General features: G+C 47.2%; 1 protein-coding gene across 1 annotated transcript; it reads right to left on the bottom strand.

Annotated features, from left to right (window-relative positions):
- Window positions 1–1,538: 1,538 nt before the first annotated feature.
- Window positions 1,539–21,069, bottom strand: LOC135810336 (fibrillin-2-like). Its single transcript, XM_065323825.1, has 7 exons — window positions 20,559–21,069; window positions 10,816–15,096; window positions 8,092–8,421; window positions 5,076–5,241; window positions 4,089–4,197; window positions 3,292–3,434; window positions 1,539–2,161 (listed from the first exon to the last, which is right to left on the bottom strand). The coding sequence occupies exons 1-6, from the start codon at window positions 20,764–20,766 to the stop codon at window positions 3,306–3,308; spliced, it is 5,223 nt and encodes a 1,740-aa protein (XP_065179897.1). The 5' UTR covers window positions 20,767–21,069; the 3' UTR covers window positions 1,539–2,161; window positions 3,292–3,305.
- Window positions 21,070–21,621: the final 552 nt, after the last annotated feature.

Genomic DNA, 21,621 nt, shown 5'->3' with positions numbered 1-21,621 from the left:
CCGCCAAATACTTTCAAAATTTTCTTGACCTCCCTGGAGTTCAAAGTGATTGGTGTAATCTGGACTGTCAAATAAGGGGTCGTCCATAAAAATTAATATCGAACTTTTTTCACAAAACGAAATAATTTCGTTATGGGGTACCGGGTGGGAGGGTGTTGACCAATTTCGTTTCAGAAAACATTGATTCATATACATGACCGTTGTATATGCATGTATGTCAACATTTTTTTACATTCTGAGGGGGAGGGAGGGAGGGGTTGGGTCTAAACTAAAATAATTCGTTTGGTGAAACAAGTTCGATATTTACGGACGGCCCCTTTAAGCGAGTGGTGACAAAAAATTGCTGACGTGAGTGAGATTTTTTTCATTGTGCGTATGCAGTGTGGCCGTAATAATGAAAAGCAGACAAAATAAATTATTATTCCCGGTTTATAATCTGAGGATTGTACCCTCAATGTGACCGGCCCCTTGTAGTACAATCCTGTAGTACTTGCCCTAGGCCCTAGAGCTGGTCGCAAAAAAAGAATGAAATAAAAATTAATATAAAATGGAAAACTTAAAAATACTGATTCACTGGCCAGAAAAAAATTCACTTCAAGGCCATGGTAAAAAATAAAGTTGATTCTCAGGTCATGAGCCTGTGAAAATCGGTGCGAGCGAGCGATTTTTTATTTTAATTCCCACAATTTTTATATTTCCAAAGATAGGGTCACACATGTGTACTTCACAGGTTCATAATTAATTTATAATTATTTTCATTATTCAGGCCAGGGAGTAGAAAAATACCGGTATTTTACTACTCCCGGATTCATGCCTTTCGCGTTGGTTTTCATGCACGCATATGCATGTATAGAAATAAAAAAAATCGTCGGTGCGCCACCAAAAATCGATGCGCGCGTACTTGAGAATCAAAGATATTTTTTACCATGGCCTAATCAGCTGTGTGGTGGATACCAGGCTAAAATTTGTGGCGGTCAATTCATCAGTCTTGCAAGCTGTTGAATGGTGTAATCCCAGGACAAGTTGCTCTGTCTAACATAGCTGTTCGCTATCATTGCTTTCGCGATGGGCATGTCTGAGTCTGGTCGCTGGAGCTGGGCCTGCGGGCTGGCGACTCCGAGGTCTGCTGCCCTCTGCGCCTGTTTATTAAAAAAAGAAGTGATCGCGACGCCATTCCGGTTTGTTATAATTTTGAAACATTTGAGTGTACTGTAGTACTGTACCAAATCAGCGGACAGCTTGCTGCTTTGTTCTGTGCGAACTCATTGCTGTACACGTAACAGTGTTCCAAATTCTATTTATTTTGCGCCCAATACACTGTTTATGACAAAACGTGAGTGACTTAGGATTACTATGCATGTGTTGCTGTATCAGTCTGGAATTTACGCCACAAGATTCCCAATCATGTTACTTCACTACAGACCATAAATTCATAGCGTAACTTGTAGTTCCTTGGTCCTTTTTCTGTTCTATCAGCACTGTACGTGGGTGATGTCTGAATACATGTTCCCATCCACAACAACATATCCAATATCATCTAGCAGCCAATGTCATATGTGCTACACCTCTCACAATGCATGTTCATGGTGCAAAGGAGCAAACGGAGTTGTGCATTGAGTGGAGCAGCCATTAGTACAAGGACAGATAGAGTGATTTGATGGCACAGCAATGATATGTGCTTGTAACGGACGAGCTACATGATTATTCGTGATTGAAACTATCCAATTCTGATCCAAAAAATCAACAAACATGCAGGCAAAGCATGAGTGGGCTCCGGCAGCGCTCAGGCGTAAACACGTGTGCCTAAAGCTGCTGCTGGCACTCGGCTCTATCTAGAAATAAGCAGAAGCGGTTGGTGTAGCCTAGAGACCGCTTGGAGAATGTTGGGAGGATGTGTGGTTATAAAGGATGGTTATAGCGGAGGCTGCGCATACAGAGAAAAGAAAAAAGCATGTTAAGGTAATGGCATAGCCATAGTTGTTGGTGCGCATCTTGCTGTATCCAGAGCAACAACAAAATGCCGCTATTTTTTGGACAGCAGAATGGCTGAAAGATGAAGGAATGTTTCAGCTGCAGTTTTGTTACTTCATGTACAGTAGTTCCACGTCAAGCGCGGACAATCCGACCAGCAAGGCTGCAGGGTTTCTGTTAAGCAAGGCTCCTGTAGAAATGTAGAAACGAGCAAAAGCAGAGAACAACATCTTTATCTCAGTGTACGTACCATTGGAACGTAGCATGCACAATTTAGCGTGTGCCTGATAGATCAGCACCCACCCCATTACAGCCTCTCTCTCTCAACTCTTTCTCTGATCGTGTCCAATAGAATACTGATGTATTAAACTTTTAAGTCACTCCCTGAGCTCTTCTTTGTAAATCACATGTTCAGATGTGCATCATAGCAGTCTGCATCTGATACACATCCCTCAATGTTTGATTACCGCTTACTACATGAAGCTCGGAGTAAACACACTTCTTTCATCCTGCTACTATTGTTTGAACTAGCTCTACCTTTCGGTATAGATCACTTTATTGGACAGCCTGGAACCTCTCTGTTTTACAACACACTCGTTGCATTTTTGTAACTAACGTTACACCACTGAAACTGGGCAGTTGAAACTGCGCCAATGAGCACTCGACTCAATAATCGAAGATGAAAGGAGGAAACAAATGAAACACAGTATATCCATTCCCCACTCCCAGATTTAAACTTACGTTTGTTATGTGTATAACCTTTGTGTCATTATTGCAATTTTCGCTGTTTACTTTAGCTATCTTCTTCTTTTACTGTACTGTTCCTGTTCCTCTTCCCTTGCCTGTATTTCACCTGACAAGAAGGCTTGAAAGTATACTTGTTAAGACAAAAACTTTCAAGATGTTTGTAATGAGCCTGAAGTGTGTCCTTTTATGAGTATTATCAGATTTATTTATTTATTTATTCAACATCCTATGGCAGCCAAAACGGGAAGATGTGGGTGATAGCCAACCATGGTAAAAGAAGGAGAAGATTATATACATGAAAAGGAAACAGCCGAAAAGCTATATTGATTAGTTTTGATTATTGAAGTACACGACAAGATACCTTTCTCAAAACATTTGCCAAGTAAGTTTGTACACTGCAATGCTTGCCATTAAACTTTCCAAAAAGTCTCATTAGCTCTGAACCCTAACATAATAAAATGTGGCTTGCAGGCTGATTGGTTGCTGAGGCATATGCTACCTGAATAGAAAAGAAGGCATTTCAGGTTTCTTGCTTGGAAGATAGAGTTGCCCAAGCCCTAGCAAATAGCTTACCAGATTTGCTGCCGTTATGTCTCCTGAAATTCCGGGGCGTCCTCGGCCGTCTGAGGAATATCTTCATACAATTGGCCATTGAATGATGTAGTGTGGTGAGGCGAATCGTATGCAGGGATGTCGTTGGAGTAGAATGTGGACGGCTGTACAGTAAAAAAATGCATATGCGCGTATACATCTAATATTGCCAGAGATCCGGTGCGAAATTACGTAATGCATTCACCCTGTGCATACTTGATGACGTAATGCATCCAGACGGTGATGTAATGGTAAATGTATGCACACTGGGTGCACACAATGATACAAGACATGCAAATATTGAAAACATAATACTATGTACTGCATGTACATTGTGTACTGGCTGCCACAATGCTGTGAACGAATGACAAAACCAGCACTTCGAACAGGCTCCATGCTACAGCACTGCTCAATGAAATCCAGTCACGTCACTCAAGTACACACCGGGCGTTGCGCAGCCATTGACCTGCGAACACTGGGCTGCTAAATGATGCAAGACGTACACTTGCATGAGTGACACGACTGGATTTCACTGAGCAGCGCTGTACATGTATTATTGCCGTCTTTTGCCATCTTTCTATCTTGCCATCTTTTAGATTTGGGTTGGGTTTCAGTTCCTGTTATGGCAACACAGGATTGAATCGAAGCATACTTGCTTTGCTCGTACAAGAGGATTTTTCCAATGTACAAGTATAGCGCATTTCAGGTCATTGCCCGCCTCATAGGCTACTAGTACGTGTTGCAGGCATGGTGTGTACATTACGCATGCCGCAACTCACCTCGGCTAGCGGTTGATATGCATGAGGTTGCTGTGTAGTAGTAGGCCACTGACCCGCCACTGCCGATTGGTTGACCATTGTCTGCATGAGCTGCTTCCGCTTCCACACTCTGCAGAGATAGGGAAAAAATTGTGAAAGAGAAGTAGATAAGGAAACAGGCTGCTCCGGTTGGTGAAACTAGCGATTTCTCAACCGACTGACTGACACTTGTTTATTGTCATGACTGCCGTCTGAAGCACATAAGAGGCACATAATCTTTCCACTCCGACAACCTCCGAATGGAGCTTTCTTGTAGATTTGCTCAGTAGGAGTTTGAGTCCGAAGTCACAACACCTTAGAAAGAGGCAAATCTTATTTAAATTTAAAAGCAGCTCATTTTTTGACACAAACGCACTACATGCCTACTGCTTAATTCAACCACTTGAAAAAATTGATTTGCGGATGGCTTGAAATGTATGACCATTAGCTTCACAAAGCTGCACTGTGCTTCACTGCAAAATTCAAAGCTACAGAGTTTGTGTGAGTGAAACTCACTTGAGATGCACTTCACCCTGCACAGGACCAGTATCACATGCACAGTAAGGAGACGGATAATCTAGGGAGACAAACATGGGTGTGAGGAATCAGGAACAGTGAGCATTTCCCTTCCAGGCTGTCTGTTTTAGGTGCATTTGGTTCAGAGCGGCTCAGCCTGTTTGCCAACTTGCGAAATATGGCAGCATTGATCCGGGGCGTGTTTGGGGTCAGCACACCGGTGTGTTAGAGTATTAGTCTGATTTGGGGTCAAATCTCGTCTCCATTACTCTGTCTAGAATGAGCCTGCATGTACATGCACAGCCATCATCCAACTAAATGTACACGTGAAGAGCTCCAAGACTAAGGAAGAACAAAACAGTATCACAGCTGATCAGTACAGGATGCTTGGAACGGGCAATTATTATTCTCTAAATATCATGATGATCAATGAACTGGCGCACAATACCCTACCTTGTCCAGAACAAATAGACGGCCACCACGCAGGCAGTGATAACCACGATTGCTCCTGTGAGGCCGATTACTACAAGTATTCCAGTTGTCAGAGTTTCTGTGCTCCCCTGCTTTTGACCAGCTGATAGTGGTGGTGAAGATGTGATGACTAAGGACTCAGCAGGATCTGCACAGAAAGAGACAATTAACTCACACCTCCTTTATCCAGATACCGAAGTTACGGACACGTCCGTCTTCCGGGCACCCTCCGGACGAGTTTTAGTGGAAATATTGCTAGACGTGCGCCAATTTTGTGTTAACACATGTACTCGTATTTGCGTGATGCGCCAGGTCTCTGGCGCTTCCCCGGCCAGACATATGTGATTCAGAGTTTCGGATACGTCCACGTCATGGGAAGTGCCTGCTACCAGACTGCCCAGATAAGATAGATACATGTATTGGTGCACATAGCCATCTTGCTCTTACTACAGTGTAGTGTAATCCAATTTTTTTAAATACATTTCAAGAGAATAATTAGTTAGTACTTCAAAAGCATATTCAATATAATGTATCCGGACTGTCCATTTTTTCCCTTGCATCCATCAAAGAACACTTATTCCTTTGTTCACGATCGCATGATGACAGCCAGGGGCGTTTTCGTCGCTATGGCAACCAATGAAGTAGAGGCGATGCTGCCAAACTTCTGATGAATTACTTGAGGTTAATTAACACCGCCTTCGATTGGAATTGTGATGAAAACAAGTGCTGGACTGAACAGCAGTCGCCAAGGCACAGTGATTTTCTTTCAAGTTTTTCGAACACTTGCATCGAGAAAGAGTCAGTATTGCAAAGTGCGCTGCAAACGCCCACCCCATTTTTGCAAGATCTGCCGGCCTATACGCACTGACCCATGCACTTTCACCCCTGCTCTACGAAAGTGCATCTCACACCGTAGCGCCAGGAGTGCTTTGCTACGGTAAACTAGGTCCACTTTCCAGGTTTCAATATATTGTTGGGCACTAGTTACGAGCTAGTGCCTCGTGATTGTGTGATGTTGGTTGTTTTATTTCGCAAATCCAAACGGCAGTTTAATACTTCGGAATAACAAGGCAGTGAAGAACAGGCTATTGCAGGAACCTTAGTACACTTCTGACGGTGTTTGAAGCCATCATTTCCCAATCACGCAATGTGCGAAGGCAAGGTTTTTTCGAGCACTTCAGAGTTTTCAACAAAATAGAAGCGACTTTGTAGGTGTAGCTTCTGTGACATCCCCCCTGTTCAACTTGCAACTGGAATACTGCGACGTTGAATGACTCTGCGTCAGAACAATCACCATTCCATTCTGAAAGCGCGACATCGTGGCACTGCAGAAATTTCATGATTTGAAAACCAGATGGATTCTACGGCATTACTCCATGGAGAACGAACTAATAACAAAGACGACTCATTCATCATATTAAAGGAAACCTCGACCGAAGTTTTTTTCTTTGCAGCAAGATAATGATAATCGCTTTTGCAGAGCCTCTTGGTAAGACATAGGCAGTTTGTAGGCATTTTAGTCGTTCTTGTACGCATTCGACCTTCATGCCAGTTTTCTGCAACTATATTGACCTGGAAAAGAAGAAAATAGTATGGACCCGCTAGGGTGGCCGTTTGCAGAGGACTTTACGGTAGTAGGGAGGTGTATATGTAGTATCCCTGCCCGACCAATACGGAAGCAGTACGGAACTAATATGGAGCTTTGCCTGATGTATATTTAGTGTATCTCCGTATGTAAGCGTACGGCGTCTGCTGCATATAAGCGGCTGCGCATTTCTGTTTTGATGAAGAGAAGATTAGATTAGATTAGATTGGATAGCAATGAAAGCTAACTCGAAGAATAAGGATTCAGCCTCTAGGTGAGCACCGGAGAGAAAGTTATTTATTTTGCCGCTTCTTCTTTCACGAACGATTATATCTCAGGTGTGTACCTGAAAGTAGAATAAAAGTAATTATTGTTGATTTCACCGCGCCTACCACTCGGCTACCTATTACATTGGTGGCAGCGGTGGGATTCGAACCCACGCCTCCGGAGAGACTGGAGCTGAGATATAATCGTTCGTGAAAGAAGAAGCGGCAAAATAAATAACTTTCTCTCCGGTGCTCACCTAGAGGCTGAATCCTTATTCTTCGAGTTAGCTTTCATTGCTATCCAATCTAATCTAATCTAATCTTCTCTTCATCAAAACAGAAATGCGCAGCCGCTTATATGCAGCAGACGCCGTACGCTTACATACGGAGATACACTAAATATACATCAGGCAAAGCTCCATATTAGTTCCGTACTGCTTCCGTATTGGTCGGGCAGGGATACTACATATACAGAAGTCAGTGTCCTGTTGCAACCGACCAAGTTTCATGTACATTTAAATCGACTAATATGGCCACAGCGACGCATCCCGCCTGTGTTCGGATCATAGATAGAAACAGTTTCCACAACTTTTTACATTAAATGTTGCTTTAGTGGATAAACTTTTTGGTTTCGCAATCTGTAAGTTCCCCTGCAATGACACAAAGCCGCACGGTCAAGTAGACACTTCCTTTCATCTACCAAACGTTTCCTTCCCTTCTCTTCAGGATAGTACAGGGAACAATGGAAATTTTGGACAAACACTATAATTATATTTCTATCACCTCTCTGCTGTGCTTCATCCATTGTACAAGTTCATTTGATTTTTGCCTGTATGTCACCTGATGATAAGGCATGAAAGTATACTTGTGAAAACTTTCAAATTGCTGAAGAGCCTGAAGTATGTCCTAATTCTAGGTATAATTGCATTCTTGTCTCCAAGGAAAATGTACACTACAGAGTCTGTGAATGACAAGGAAAGAAAAACGACTACACTTCAACATTCTATTTTGACCATCTCCAAACTACCGCTTGAACAAATTTTAATTTCCGTAGCTATGCATGACGTTACTTCAGTAACATCTGGCGCTAGCTAGGGTTTACACTAACTTTTGCCTTCAAATACACTGAATTTGCCAGTTCGCCTACCATGATAGTTACACAGATCCTCCTGGTACCAGAGAGGCTGACAAGGGTCACGGCTGCATCCGTAAATGTTCAATGTATCCGTGCGGCGGTATCCCTCTCGACACTGACATTCGAAGCTACCCCAAGTGTTGATGCAACGTGAGCTCTCAAAGTCGCATATTTGTATATCCCATTGACATTCATCAATGTCTTCGCACGCAGATGACTCAAAACCGGTCTTGAAGCCCGCTGGACACACGCATACATAGCTCCCTTGAGTGTTGGAACAGGTCTTCTCATACCCTTCTCGTCCGCCGCAGTCGTGGCTTCTGTCCGAACATTCATCTATATCTGTGTTAGAATACCAAACAATAAAATGGCCTTCCTCGAGAAACTAAGACTGCACCATAGGCACCCAACAATATATCCATACATCCTTATAACCCTTTAAAGGGAGGTCTGGTGAATTTTCTTAAACATCAAACGATACAAAGATGGCTGTTGAGAGTGCTGTGAAAACAGTATTTTACCGCCTGTTGTTATTCTTAGCCACTTGAATTGCTTGGAGAGCATTACAAATGAAATTTAGTTCTCGTTCCACTGCGAAAATTCAACAACTATTTCTTAACCCTTTCCATGCTGACCCCTTTTACCCCAGCAAACTGCATTTCCAGCGCACTGACTCTCCTGGTGTCGTTTTCGCGTTCAGGTCTGAACGAATTTTTCTCTCAATTCAGTTTACCTTGATGGATTTTCATATCCTGGGCCTGTTGGAAAGATCAGGACCAAGCGAATCCATCCTGGTATCTCTCAACTCAATATGCACAGCGGAGCAACTTCTACGTCCTCTTGAAGCTACCTCACGATGCTTCGGAAAGGCACAGGAACTCGATCTCACATTCTTTTTCAGTTTCTTGCTCCAGGTCAGCCGATTTTCACGATTCAAACTGCGCTGCAAAGCTGACATCCACGTGCTTCCGCTGGTGTCCATTACGCATGCGCTGTGCGAAAGGGAAATCCCCTGGCACGCAACAGAAAACTGCGAACGCATGAGCAAAAAAATTCACGATCGCTCAGTGCCGTGAATTTCGTGTTCACTCCGTCGCCGCTCCGTCAATCTTTCTCCTATCTCAAAGAACTTTATATTGCTGGAAAGCTGAGCTCAATACCTTTCCATGGATCCAACGGTGTATTGATTGTCGCGATAGACGTATTTTTGACGGAGTTACGAAAGTTTGTGCACTGATCTATGCACTGCGCTGTACTGCGCAAATCTCATGACGTCTATGGACGTCATTAGTCGTTTGGCGTACAGCGCGCATGACGTCTATGGACGTCATTAGCACGGAAAGGGTTAAGGTAGGCAAGCTTCACTGCGGCTACTTCGATTACATGAAAACCGTACACACACCATCCTCAAATCAAGTGGTCTCTCCGTTGTAAATTACTAGTATCTCAATTAAATTAAATTTTTCGGCCAGGAGCCATCATCATGTTCGAGGAGAAAAACAAGTGAAGAGGACCATATTATTATGAAAACTGCCCATCTTTCGGAGGATAGTTGACTGAACACGGCTCAGCACTGCCAGGTCTAAGCATGCAGAATACACACTATAGCATCCTCAATGCAAAAAATGAATACTTCGAAGTACACATTTTCAGAAGATTTTAATCTCTACATAGCATTCAGTATTTGCTAGATTTGTCACGTGAACCTTGCATCTGATGACTCATCTGAATTTGCCCAGAGCAGATTGAATTCAGCGCACATACTCGTAAGTCCACAGAGTATCAAAATCTGCTAAGATGGATCACCATATTAAAGTGCTTGATTCATAATGATATACATTACGAAATAGAGGTAGCGACTTCGGCGATGATTTTGTTTAGGAATGGGTTTGCTCCCACACTGGAGCTCGCGCTATTTCGCCACCGACTTGACACTTGACTGACTCACGACTGCCATCCAGAGAACACGAGAAGTCCATCGAACCTTTGACTCGGCAAACTTGCAAGAAAGCACCACTCCCCGCTCAATACACAGTGTTTCGGGGAATTCACCCCTCATCAGTTGAGCTTTAGTAGGCTGAGGAAGCGCTGGAAACGGCGTGTCTCTGTAAGTTTGTATCCCTGGTGATGTTTGTGCCTGAACAGCACTATATAAGTGGTGCTTTTCAGGCACAATCTTCCTCAGCCTACTCAAGCTCAACTGATGAGGGGTGAATTCCCCGAAACACTGTGTATTGAGCAGGGAGTGCCGGGTGCTTTCTTGCAGGTTTGCCGAGTCGAAGGTTCGATGGACTTCTCGTGTTCTCTGGATGGCAGTCGTGAGTCAGTCAAGTGTCAAGTCGTCGGCGGGATAGCACGAGCTCCAGTGTGGGAGCAAAACCATTCCTTCAAAAATGATATCCATTCATGGCATTAACGCAATAAATAGAGCGAGCTGCGCACTCAGTACAAACACCACAAGCCTGGTACGAGGGAAACATGGATGCTGTGAATGGAATTTCGGCCTTTGACCAATTTGTGGTGGGTCTGATCTAATCACCTCCCACCACATCAGGACCTGCATCTGCGCTTTGATCCAAGAGAGTGGTGGCGTTCCTACGGATGCAGAAAACTCTGCTGTTAACAGTGAAATTGTTTACCAAGATTTGCTTATGGTGTTTGTACTGAGTGCGCAGCTCGCTCTATTTATAACGTTCTTATCTCCACGGAAGCTTTTTTATGTATGGCATTGCTCACCTTGGCAGGATGTTGCGCCTAATTTTGAATACCCCGGTCTGCAATCACAAGTGTACGTTCCTGGAAGGTTCCGGCAGGTCGGTCTCGGGAAGTCACAGGCAGGGTACAAGATAGTACACTCATTCGTGTCAACGCATTGCAAGCGACGGTCTGTGTATTGGCGGGTATTATACGACCCTTGGTAGCCATGAGCACACCGGCAGAGATAACCCGGACTGGTGTTTACGCAGTATGCGTTTTGTCGGCATGGCGACTGCCGACATTCATCCACATCAATGCACAGGTCACCTGATCGGCGTGTCCCCTGCGCGCAATCACACGCATACGTTCCGTTCTCCTGCATCTGGCACACGCGGTGCGGCCCGCACGCAGACCGGGCGAGGCGGCAATCGCGCAGCACGCAGTCACCGCCGTCAGCAGTGGACCGGTACACCGGGTGACACTGGCACGCGTATGAGCCGGGCGTATTCACACACACTCCCCGCTTACCAGTACAGTCGTGACTACCGTCCACGCACTCGTTTCGATCTCTGCAAGAGTAGTCATTAAGCTGAAAACCCGGCTGGCACTGGCATACAAATGAACCTGCAGTGTTCGCGCAGGCCCCATGCGGCTGACAGGCACTGTACGTAATGCATTCGTCGATATCCGAACATCTCACATGCCCGTCCTCCTGTGGCGAGTGGGTCAGGTTAAAGCCGGTGCGGCAACCGCATTGGTAAGCCCCAACTGTGTTGATGCAATCCAGGCCTTTCCGACGGCAAGCATCTAGCACCAAAACATTGTCACACTCGTCTATGTCAGAACAGACTGTTCCATTGCCCGTAAAACCGGCGCTGCAGATGCATTCGTACGATCCCGGGGTATTACGGCATGTCGAATGATTCTGGCACCGAAAAATATGGTCATAGTATGGCAAACACTCATCACGATCAAAGCACAGTGTCCCGTTCCTGCTGAAGCCTTCGTTGCAGCGGCAAACGGATCGTGCGTAGGCGGGATAATTCAAACAGTATCCGTTCACGGTGGAGCATGCCGGGATCCGGCTTTCGCAGAAGTCAATTTCCTGGCACTTGCCCGGCCGCCCGGAGCCGCTGTGGCCTGTCCAGCAACCGTCGCACGTGTATCCGGGGAAGAAATTCACACACGTGGCTTTCTCGTCACAAAACCGTGCTTCTTCTGCGCATTCGTCCCGGTCGACGCATTGGTAGCCGGACTGGACGGCCCCGTCAAGGCAGTCACACCTATAACTGCCAATGGTATTGGTGCAAGAGCCATACGGTTCACACGCCATCTCCGCGGAGCACTCATCAATATCAACGCAGGAACTTTTGTTGGGATTCAGCCAGTATCCTCTAGCACATCTGCACTCAAAGCCACCCGCTATGTTGAAGCACATCACATTTTCGCCGACGCCATGGCCACTGCTGCAGTTATTCATCGCGCTGTCCCGGCATTCGTCAATGTCCGTGCAATTGTGCCCATCTCCCGTGTATCCATGATGACAGCTGCCGCAGTGAAACGACCCATACGTATTGGTACAGCTTGCCAGGCCACTGCACTGGTAAGCGTCACATTCGTCCCAGTCGACGCAAGTTCTGCTGTGCAGGCTGTAGTCTTGACTTCGCATAAAACCAGTCTTGCACTCGCAGTAATAATCACCCAGTGTGTTGACACAGGTGCCGGTGTTATTAAAGTCACAGTTGTGAAATCCCAGTGCACATTCATCTATATCGAAGCAATCGCCGGGCAATCCAGACCCAGTGAAGCCACTCTGGCAGCCGTTGCACCGATAGCTCAGCAAATGATCGACGCATACCCCGTGCACATCACAATACGTTCCTGGGGCAAATCTGTTAGAGCATTCATCACGTTGAACGCACCTTGCCACCCAGTGAAATTCCCGGGTTCCCGCAACACAATCGCAACTATACGTGCCGGGCGTATTGATGCATGTACCGTATGGCGTGCACGCTCCTTGCTCAGTACATTCATTGATGTCTACACAGCCAGAGCCTTGTGGCTTGTACCCGAGCTCACAGTGACACTCGTAGCTATTCAGTCCAGTTCCCCAGCAGACCTTTCCCTGAGACGAGCAGTTGCTGACCGCATCGGAATTATTAACCTTGCACTGGTCAATAAAAGAACAGTAGCTATAGGGGAACCCATCCGACAGTTCTGCGCCGGGCTGGCACTCACAAGTATATGATCCGAATGTGTTCGTACAGTTCGCGTGCCGCCAGCAATTGAATATGCATTCATTCTTATCTACACACTGATCGCCGTCCAGCTCGAAACCCGGATCACAATAGCAGCGATAACTTCCCTGCGTGTTGGTACAGTGACCATTTGCATTGCAAGGCAGCCGCCCCTGATCCGATCTCAGAACACACTCATCGATGTCGCTGCAATTGCCCACTGTTCCGTCACCCGTGTATCCAGCGCGGCAGCCGTGGCACTCGTAGCTCAGCGGCGTGTTGGTGCAGACGGCGTGTTCGTCGCAGAACATCCGATTGACACGATGTCTCCCGGAGCACTCATCACGGTCGGTGCAATCCGGCGGAACGGTACCGTCCGGGCACGCACATTCATAGTAACCAGGGTGATTGAGGCACGTGCCAAACGGCCGACACTTCCCGTACTCCACGCATTCGTCTGTGTCGTCACATGTCGCCGTGGTGACGTTTCTATGGTAACCAGACCTGCAAGCGCAGTAGTAGGAGCCGGGCGTGTTGTGACAACCCTGGCCTGGGTTGGTGCAATCGTTCCACTCCGGATCATTGCATTCATTTGTATCTGTACAGGCAATGCTACTGGACCATGGCAATTGCTGGTATCCTTCATTACACGCACACTCAAAGCTGCCGATGGTGTTCACACAGTGAGAATGGCGATGGCACTGCGTATGATAGTGTATGCACTCGTCAATATCGATACACACATCGTCTGGTCTCCAGTATCCGGGCCGGCAAGCGCAGTAGAACGTGTCTGGGCCGAAAATGTTTCGGCACGCATGAAACCCGCTGGCGTTGCAGTAGCTCTCGCAGGCATTCAGTGCCCGGCACGTTGTCACGCCGACGTGCGGAATGTTGACGCAGGTATTGTTGTCCGCCGTTGAGCAATCTTGCACGCTTTCCAAGCACTCACTCTGGCAGTTGCCCGGAGAACCGTCTCCGGTGTATTTGAACGCACACGTGCACCGATAACCTGGAAACGTGTTTGCGCATAGGCTGTGTGTATCGCAGTATCTGTCACGATTCTCTGGGCTACATTCATCAATATCTATGCAGCCATATCTGGAATAACCATGTGTTCCTGGAGCGCACTGGCATACGTAACTTCCTCTGGTGTTCAGGCATGTTGCATGGGAACCGCACGGCTTCCCCAGGTCACATTCGTCTCTGTCCGCACACGTGTCATTAGCCGTCATTGTGTACCCGATTGGGCACGCCCGGTTGCACCTTGCCCCGGCATATCCAGGTTTGCATTCGCATTGGAAAGTCCCGATCGTGTTGACGCACTGTTCGTGCGAGGAACACGCCGACGGATACGTTTGTTCACATTCGTCCTCGTCCACGCATCGGTTAGGGCTGTCATTCTGGAAACCAGGCAGACAGTGGCATCCGTGACTGCCCTCAGTGTCGAAGAACAGTCCGCCCTGTGCCACGGTGCAGTCAGCCAGCTCCTCCGTAGCACATTCCGCGATCCTCTGGCAGAAACCGGCACTCCCGTTTCCGCTGAATCCCGGCAAGCAGCCGTCGCACCTGTAGCTCAATACGAGATCCACACACCGGGCATGGATGTCGCAGAAGTGGCCACGGTGTCTGCCGGCGCATTCGTTCCGATCTCCGCAGTCGCCGTCCTGCATTTCAGCCCCGGCCGAACAATGGCACACGTAGCTGCCCTCAGTGTTCTGGCATGTAGCATAGGGACCACAGTACGGAGGGTACCTGTCACACTCATCTATATCTGAGCACATGTTGCCATCTCCACTGAATCCGCTCTTACACACGCAGCTGTATGCGCCCGGACTGTCCAGACACACTGCATTCGTATCGCACCGTGCCGCTAGGGATCCCGTTTCGTGACATTCGTTCACATTCCCACAGTATTCAGAAGCGGCATGTCCGGATACGGTGGCGCTGTCGTCAGACGTACTGTAACCTGGCAAACATCCGCAAGTGAATTCCTCGCCCGTTTGGTTGTTTCGCTCATTCGTGCACATGCTGTGCGGTCCCAAGCTGGTACATCTGGCGTGAGGCACGACACATTTGTTTATGTCTGTGGGTGACAAGGTAGCATAGAACACCAAAGAAGAAGAGCAGGAATATCATTCTTTGTGACGATTTTGAAAGATTTTACACACATGCACACACACACACACACACACACACACACACACACACACACACACACACACACACACACACACACACACACACACACACACACACACTGAACTGTACTGTACTGTACTGTACTTGTTGCTCACTGCCAAAACTGGTCCCGTGAGTCCCCCTGGGAGAGGGAAGAGAGACTCAAAAGGAATCTTAGAACTGCGACTCAATTGGTTATGGAGCCGCCCAACGGCCGACACCCACTGAAATCCCCAAAACTCTGGGTGGACTTGAAAATGATCCCACTTATGGGCTCAGTGGGTGAGGACAAGGTGCACACACACACACACACGCACACACACACACACACACACACACACACACACACAAGTACGCATGCGCAGTCATGCGTACACACACACACACACACACACACACACACTCACGCATGCAGGAACACACTTGACAAATCGGAGCTGGAACCATGATAATTATACTGGTTACTAGTGGTTACTAGTGGTTACTAGTTCATCTCAGGCTAAACACATCCATCGCAGTAAAGCGTTCCAGTGACGCATGCAACACATGCCCTGATCATACAGAACAAAACTCGACTATTCCAACAATTAAAACTATTTATCAGCTCTTGCCGAATTGAATGAGCTTTGTTAGCTTAGCTCATTGCTTGACACTGCAAATATGGTGTAACCGCCGCGCATTTGTCACTAGACACTTTCAGTGCATTCCATAGTCTACTTTCTGGGAACATTTTGGTAGAACTGAGCCTAGGTAACTATGACAATATGTAATACAATACACCAGGGGCTTTTTATATGTTGTACAAAATTAATACAAGAACAAATCGAAGTGCAGTTGCTGGATAAACAATTCAGACGCAAGGAATAATCTGGTCGGGCAAATGTACGTTACGGAATGAACAATTCAGGGGCAAGGAAACATCTGGGTGGGTGAGTTTCTGACGAACAAATTCAGCAGCAAGGAATAATCCGAGTGGGTACTTACTTTGGCAAAACTTTCCGATATACAGTCGTCGCCAAAAAAATCCGGCCAATGTGGCTATGGTATGCTGTACAAGACGCATGCATGCATGTACATGTACATGTACACAGTGCAGTGCTGGTGCAGGCTGTACTGACTACTGTCAGTGTCACAGTTGTCAGACTGGGTGCGCGCGTGTACACTATCATGACGGACCGGTACTCTACTCTAGTCGTCAGCCTCTCTCAGTCTCACGCTCACTCACTCACTCTCTCTGTGACTCACTCAGATCAGGCCGTCAGCCTGCGTCAGCTCAGGAGTCAGGGCGCGCTGGGGCTACCTCAGGCTCAGTACATGACCATGATGACTGTCTGTACTGACTGTACTCATGGTTACGTCTTGACAACACAAGTCAGTAGTTAGTGTAGGAAACACTGGCATGCCAACTCACAAAATCGAAGCACAAGCTGCTATGCTCCGCGGAACGAAAGAGAATTATGAATTAATCAGAAACGCACACGCACGCGCAGGTACTCTGTAGCTGTAGCCACTACATATACCACTGTATACGGTAATCATTGTGTCGGCGCCTTTCTTACTCAGTCAAAAGCAGCGGGAACATTGCGACAACTTTTATTGTGTCGAGTGGGCAGATTCAATCAGTAGTGGGTATGTCCGCCCTCGGCGTCAATGACTGCCTCGATCCTGCTCGGCATGGACGTCGTAAAAGGGGACACTTGCTCTGGTGTCAGGTTCCTCCACTCCAGTGTGATCGCCTGACGGAGGGTGTCTGCGTCCTGACATGCGTGCCGGGCTAACTTTCGCTTTAGTAGCCACCAGACGTTCTCAATTGGGTTCAGGTCGGGTGAGCAGGATGGCTGAAAAAGCAACTCAGGCACGCCGTTGGCGAGGAGATACTCACGCGTCTGGAGGGCAGTATGTGCGGTGGCGTTGTCCATTTGAATCCTGAAATCGTTGCCGAAAAGAGCAAACGCTGCTGGCACAACCTCCTCAGCCATTGCGTCGCACACGGTGCCTGCGTTCCACCTCTCGGCGAACACAGCGTCGCCGACTACACCCAAATCCGACACAGCCGCGAGGATGTGCACTTTGGGCGGAAACTGACGATTCTCGATGACGGGTTTACGATCCCTCGGGTGCCAGAATGCAATCCGACCGTCGGGCCCCAACGCAACACATGCCTCGTCGACGAATATGGTGCGGGTGAAATCATCGTCACGGTGGAGCAGAGACCACACCACCCTGTCGTGTCGATGATGTTCTGTCAAGAGGAACTTTCTCTGGGGGCGGCCGAATCGATACCGGAGATCATTGACCAACACTCGATTAATAGTGCGAGGGCTCGCATGCTCATGGTCGCCTCCCACGACAGCATCTAACAAGACAGCACTCAGCTTCTCGCAAGAAATGTACGAAACGCCCTGCACGTATTCCGCAATGAAGCGTTTGGCCAAAGGTGAGAGCATAATCGGTCGCCCGCTGCCAGGTCGGCGCGACACAGGTTGACCATTAGACAGCTTTCTGATCGTGTCAGACACCTGTAACGAAGAAGGCAAAGTACGCAATGCGATGTATTGATTACAGTTGGGTCTCTCGTATTGGAAGCAAAGACACCTTTGTGGCTGTTCTTTCTGTACTTTCTGTACTTCGTTTCTCACCTGAGTTTTCTTGTATCCTGTTGTTTCCATGATCTTTCTTTTATCCATGCCTATCCGCCAGAGGATCCTCTATCACGTCTCTCCTTTTCTGCTCATTCCCTCTAAAAAAGACATGATCTGGAGCCTGAGCCATCACGAAACAAAACAGGTCATACGGAGAGGCAACTCGTCCACAGTGATGATTTCGGGGTGGATCATGTGGTGTGATGCTTGGTCTTTGTGCATTGTCGTTCCAGCTTTCCTGTTTTTGGAGGGAAATGTTTCCAACGGTCATCGTCTACCTTTACCGTTTCCCACAACCAGTTCGACGTCTGGCCATTGGGTCATTCCCCAGATCAGAAAAGCGAAACTTTGAAAACAAAAGAATGGTCTTCACAAGTTCACTGCCCCAATCGCGAATCTTCTTCCAGTTCCGGTTGATAATCAGTTCTGACTTGTGCCAGTGCATGGCATGGCATGCATGCAGCACAGTTGCCCAGGCCAGGCGCCGCGGGCAGTTTTGGTGGTGCACGCGGCACAGTCAAGCGCACACCATCCACATGTACACGCGCACACATACATGTATCATGCAGCCCATACCTCGGCATTGGCCGGATTTTTTTGGCGACGACTGTAGTTAGAGGTGCAGTCGCATGTCGACAACCCGTCCATACCAGTACTGCATGTCCCACCATTCTGACACGGGCTCGAGGCACAGGTACTGGTAGTACCAGTCAGAATGTCAAGCAGAGAACGACACATACTGGTATAGCACCTGGAGCGGCAACATTTCTGACCAACAAAGCTTCGACTGTTGCAACAAGAAGAATCCCACATGTTTACACTACGGGATTTCCCCATTTTACGTCAGAGTTGCTCAGACTGTCTTTTCTGCAAGTGTGGAAACACCACCACCCTCACGGAACAAGACAGAGAAGCAGCTCCTGAATACTGGCTTTATCCAAATCGGCCCGGTTTTTTCGCCTATTCGACTTTTTGCATAGCTCAAAAATACATCAGATTCGGCTGCCAAATCAGGTGATTGTTCGAAAATCGGCTGCAAAATTGAAATAATTATAAATTCTTTTAGCCGATTTTCCAATATTATTGGAAAATCGACTAAAGAATTTTTGGAATATTGGCTTCAACATTGGTGAGATAATGGAATACAGCTCTGCTAGATGGAACTTGCCAAAACAGTACGCTGTAGTTTAGTATTTTACCAGTAACGATCTTCCTAATGGCCAATGTTTGTTTGAGAGAAGGTCAAAGGGCACGAGTCACATGACCTCAACGGACTAGTACTACGAGCGGTCATGCTTGCAGCAACATCATTCGTTCCTAAACGCACTTTGTAACCACATTCGGTAGATTTCCGGCGTGTCTCAAAGGAACCCTCCAAAATTGGCGAAAAGCTTAGCTATTTTTCGATCAGTCTCGTTTTCGGCGAATGTTTCACCTGGCCGATTTGGGGAAAGCCTACTCCTGAATCGGTGTGAGGCGAATAGATCAGACCCGCAACCAAAGTGGTCAAACACCACAGATCCCATTTGTTACATCCACTGGGATCTTGGACCAGGCTAAGAGTTCCGAGTCACCTGCGTGTCCCAGCAAGGTTGGAGAATGCACCTGTTAGAATCAAGGAATGATCAGTAGGTCAAACCCAAGATCTGCCTAAACTGAAATCAATACCCAGCGTATAGGCCGCAGAGCGTATTTCTGGCTGACAGTCGGAGAAAATGGACATGTAGTTCAAGTCTGTCCCTGCGGGAATTTGCGGAAAAAACTCTCGAAAACTTGCGCAAGAAATTGCGGCAGAAAACAACAAAAAATGCGACGAAAAGTGCGGAATGATGCAGAACTTACCAGGAATTCGCGGAATTATTTACAGAAAATTGCGGATTTGGGCCAAATCACGAAATATGTTGCATCGTATATCTAATTGGGAGTAGTCGAGTCGTACTGTGCAAATAACTTACAGGATCATGGAAAGCACTGCGTGAAAGGTGCATAGAAAAGTGAGATATAGTGCAGAAAACAACAAAAAACGTGGGAAATCGCGGATTTTCCGGAAAAAATGGCGGGTTTGGGCGAAAATCGCGAAATTTGTTGTATCCGTGGAATCGCGATTTCCTGGAGGGACAGTCAAGTAGACAGGTGACTTCGATCTAGGCTACACCATACTGTATGAACACCTTGCCACCGGACGTGAGAAAGTGCAAACAAATGAAAAACAACACCTTCATACTCATCAATCATAGCGCTGTCATTGTGTCCTCCTTACCCTACCTTGATTGCCATAGTTATTAATTCATTTGCTTTTGACTTCACTGGTTTGAGGGAAAGACACAATCGGGAAAAGTCTGGAGAAAATTGACTGTCGCCACCAGGACTCGAACCAGGGACCCTCGCTTGTAGCCAGCGATGCTCTAACCACTGAGCGATGGTGTAATCGTGATCCCAGCAGAGACCGTTCAACATTTTCTTCAGACTTCATTTGTTCTTTAGTACAACGGTGAAAAAAATTTCGCGCTGAAATCATTGGCGCTGTCAAGACACGGCGCTGAAATGGCACCGAGCTGAAATGCCTCGCGCTAAGGCGGTCGCGCTGAAGTGCACCGCCCTAACATGGACGCGCTGTCGCGGGAGGTTACCATACTACTCCCTGGCTAGAGCCCAGATATTCCGACAAAGGACGCACAACTGCATAGTGCAAACCATAATCTAACATCGAACGGTCCTTTCTCACCATGTTTAGAGAGATTTGACGTAGTCAATCCATCATCGTCATGGGTCGAAGCTCCATGCTGTTCCTCTTCCTGCCCACTGTCAGCATCGAACGGATCGGGCAGCTTCAGTTCCGGCTCGTCCTGGCAGTAACTGTCTTGCGGGAGCGTGGCGACACACAGGACAACCATGGCTGTTAGCCTCAGGTACATGTATGTGTCCCGTTCCATCTCGCGGCACCCAGCAAAGGCAGCAAAGGCAGATCGACTCCGCTTTTAGTGCTCAGGAAGCGTACCTATCTTTCGACTGCTGTAGCCGACCCTGGTCCTATGCTACATGTATTTCCTGGAAATATTCGAAAAGGCTACATAAGGTACGCCTTTAGCGGCAGCTCCTCGAGTTTATCTCAGTGTTGATAGTAGACCACCAAGAACATATCTCGAGAAACTGTCAGACAATGTGCAGTTTTAAAAATTGAGTTCCGGCTTTCCGTTCCGCAGTGTGAATACAGTTGCTCGTGGCAGTCGTCGCCAAAGCGAAGTGCGTCAACTCAACATGATGATTGATGTGGCCCCTTTGCATTTCCTCGAGTTTTGTTCATGGTAAATCTACACAGCTAGCGACAGCGTATGGAGAGACCCATTCTGGACTCGATGACTGAACCCAGCCGTATATCATGTATAATTATTGCAACAGTCCTGACTGACCGACCTCATGCTGTATGCAAGATACACAGACTGTCTGTGCTACCGTCCACAAGTCCTGACCGAGCAACCCGATGCTAAGTGCCACTGTATGCAGTCAGTATGTACTACAGTGCTGGAAACTGAAATCCGACACCTGAGCGGTGGGTTCACATTCTTTGCGATGTGAGCGAGCCGCTCAGGGGGGTCGGATTTCAGTTGCCACCACTGTACTTGTACGTAACATCCCCGCAATGAATTGCTACTGCTAGTGCTTCTCCTCACTCGTAAACTGTGCACATTCTGGCGACCTACATGTATTCAGAATGCTATCCTTGCCTCACACGCACAAAACCCTGTGTCTGCGCTACTTACATTCCGTACTTGAAAAGGTATTTCTTG

This window comes from Sycon ciliatum, chromosome 2 (genome assembly GCF_964019385.1).
Source record: "Sycon ciliatum chromosome 2, ocSycCili1.1, whole genome shotgun sequence".
Lineage (NCBI taxonomy): Eukaryota > Metazoa > Porifera > Calcarea > Leucosolenida > Sycettidae > Sycon > Sycon ciliatum.
The sequence above is the reverse complement of the archived record's forward strand: the minus strand, read 5'-3'. Positions and strand labels throughout refer to the sequence as shown.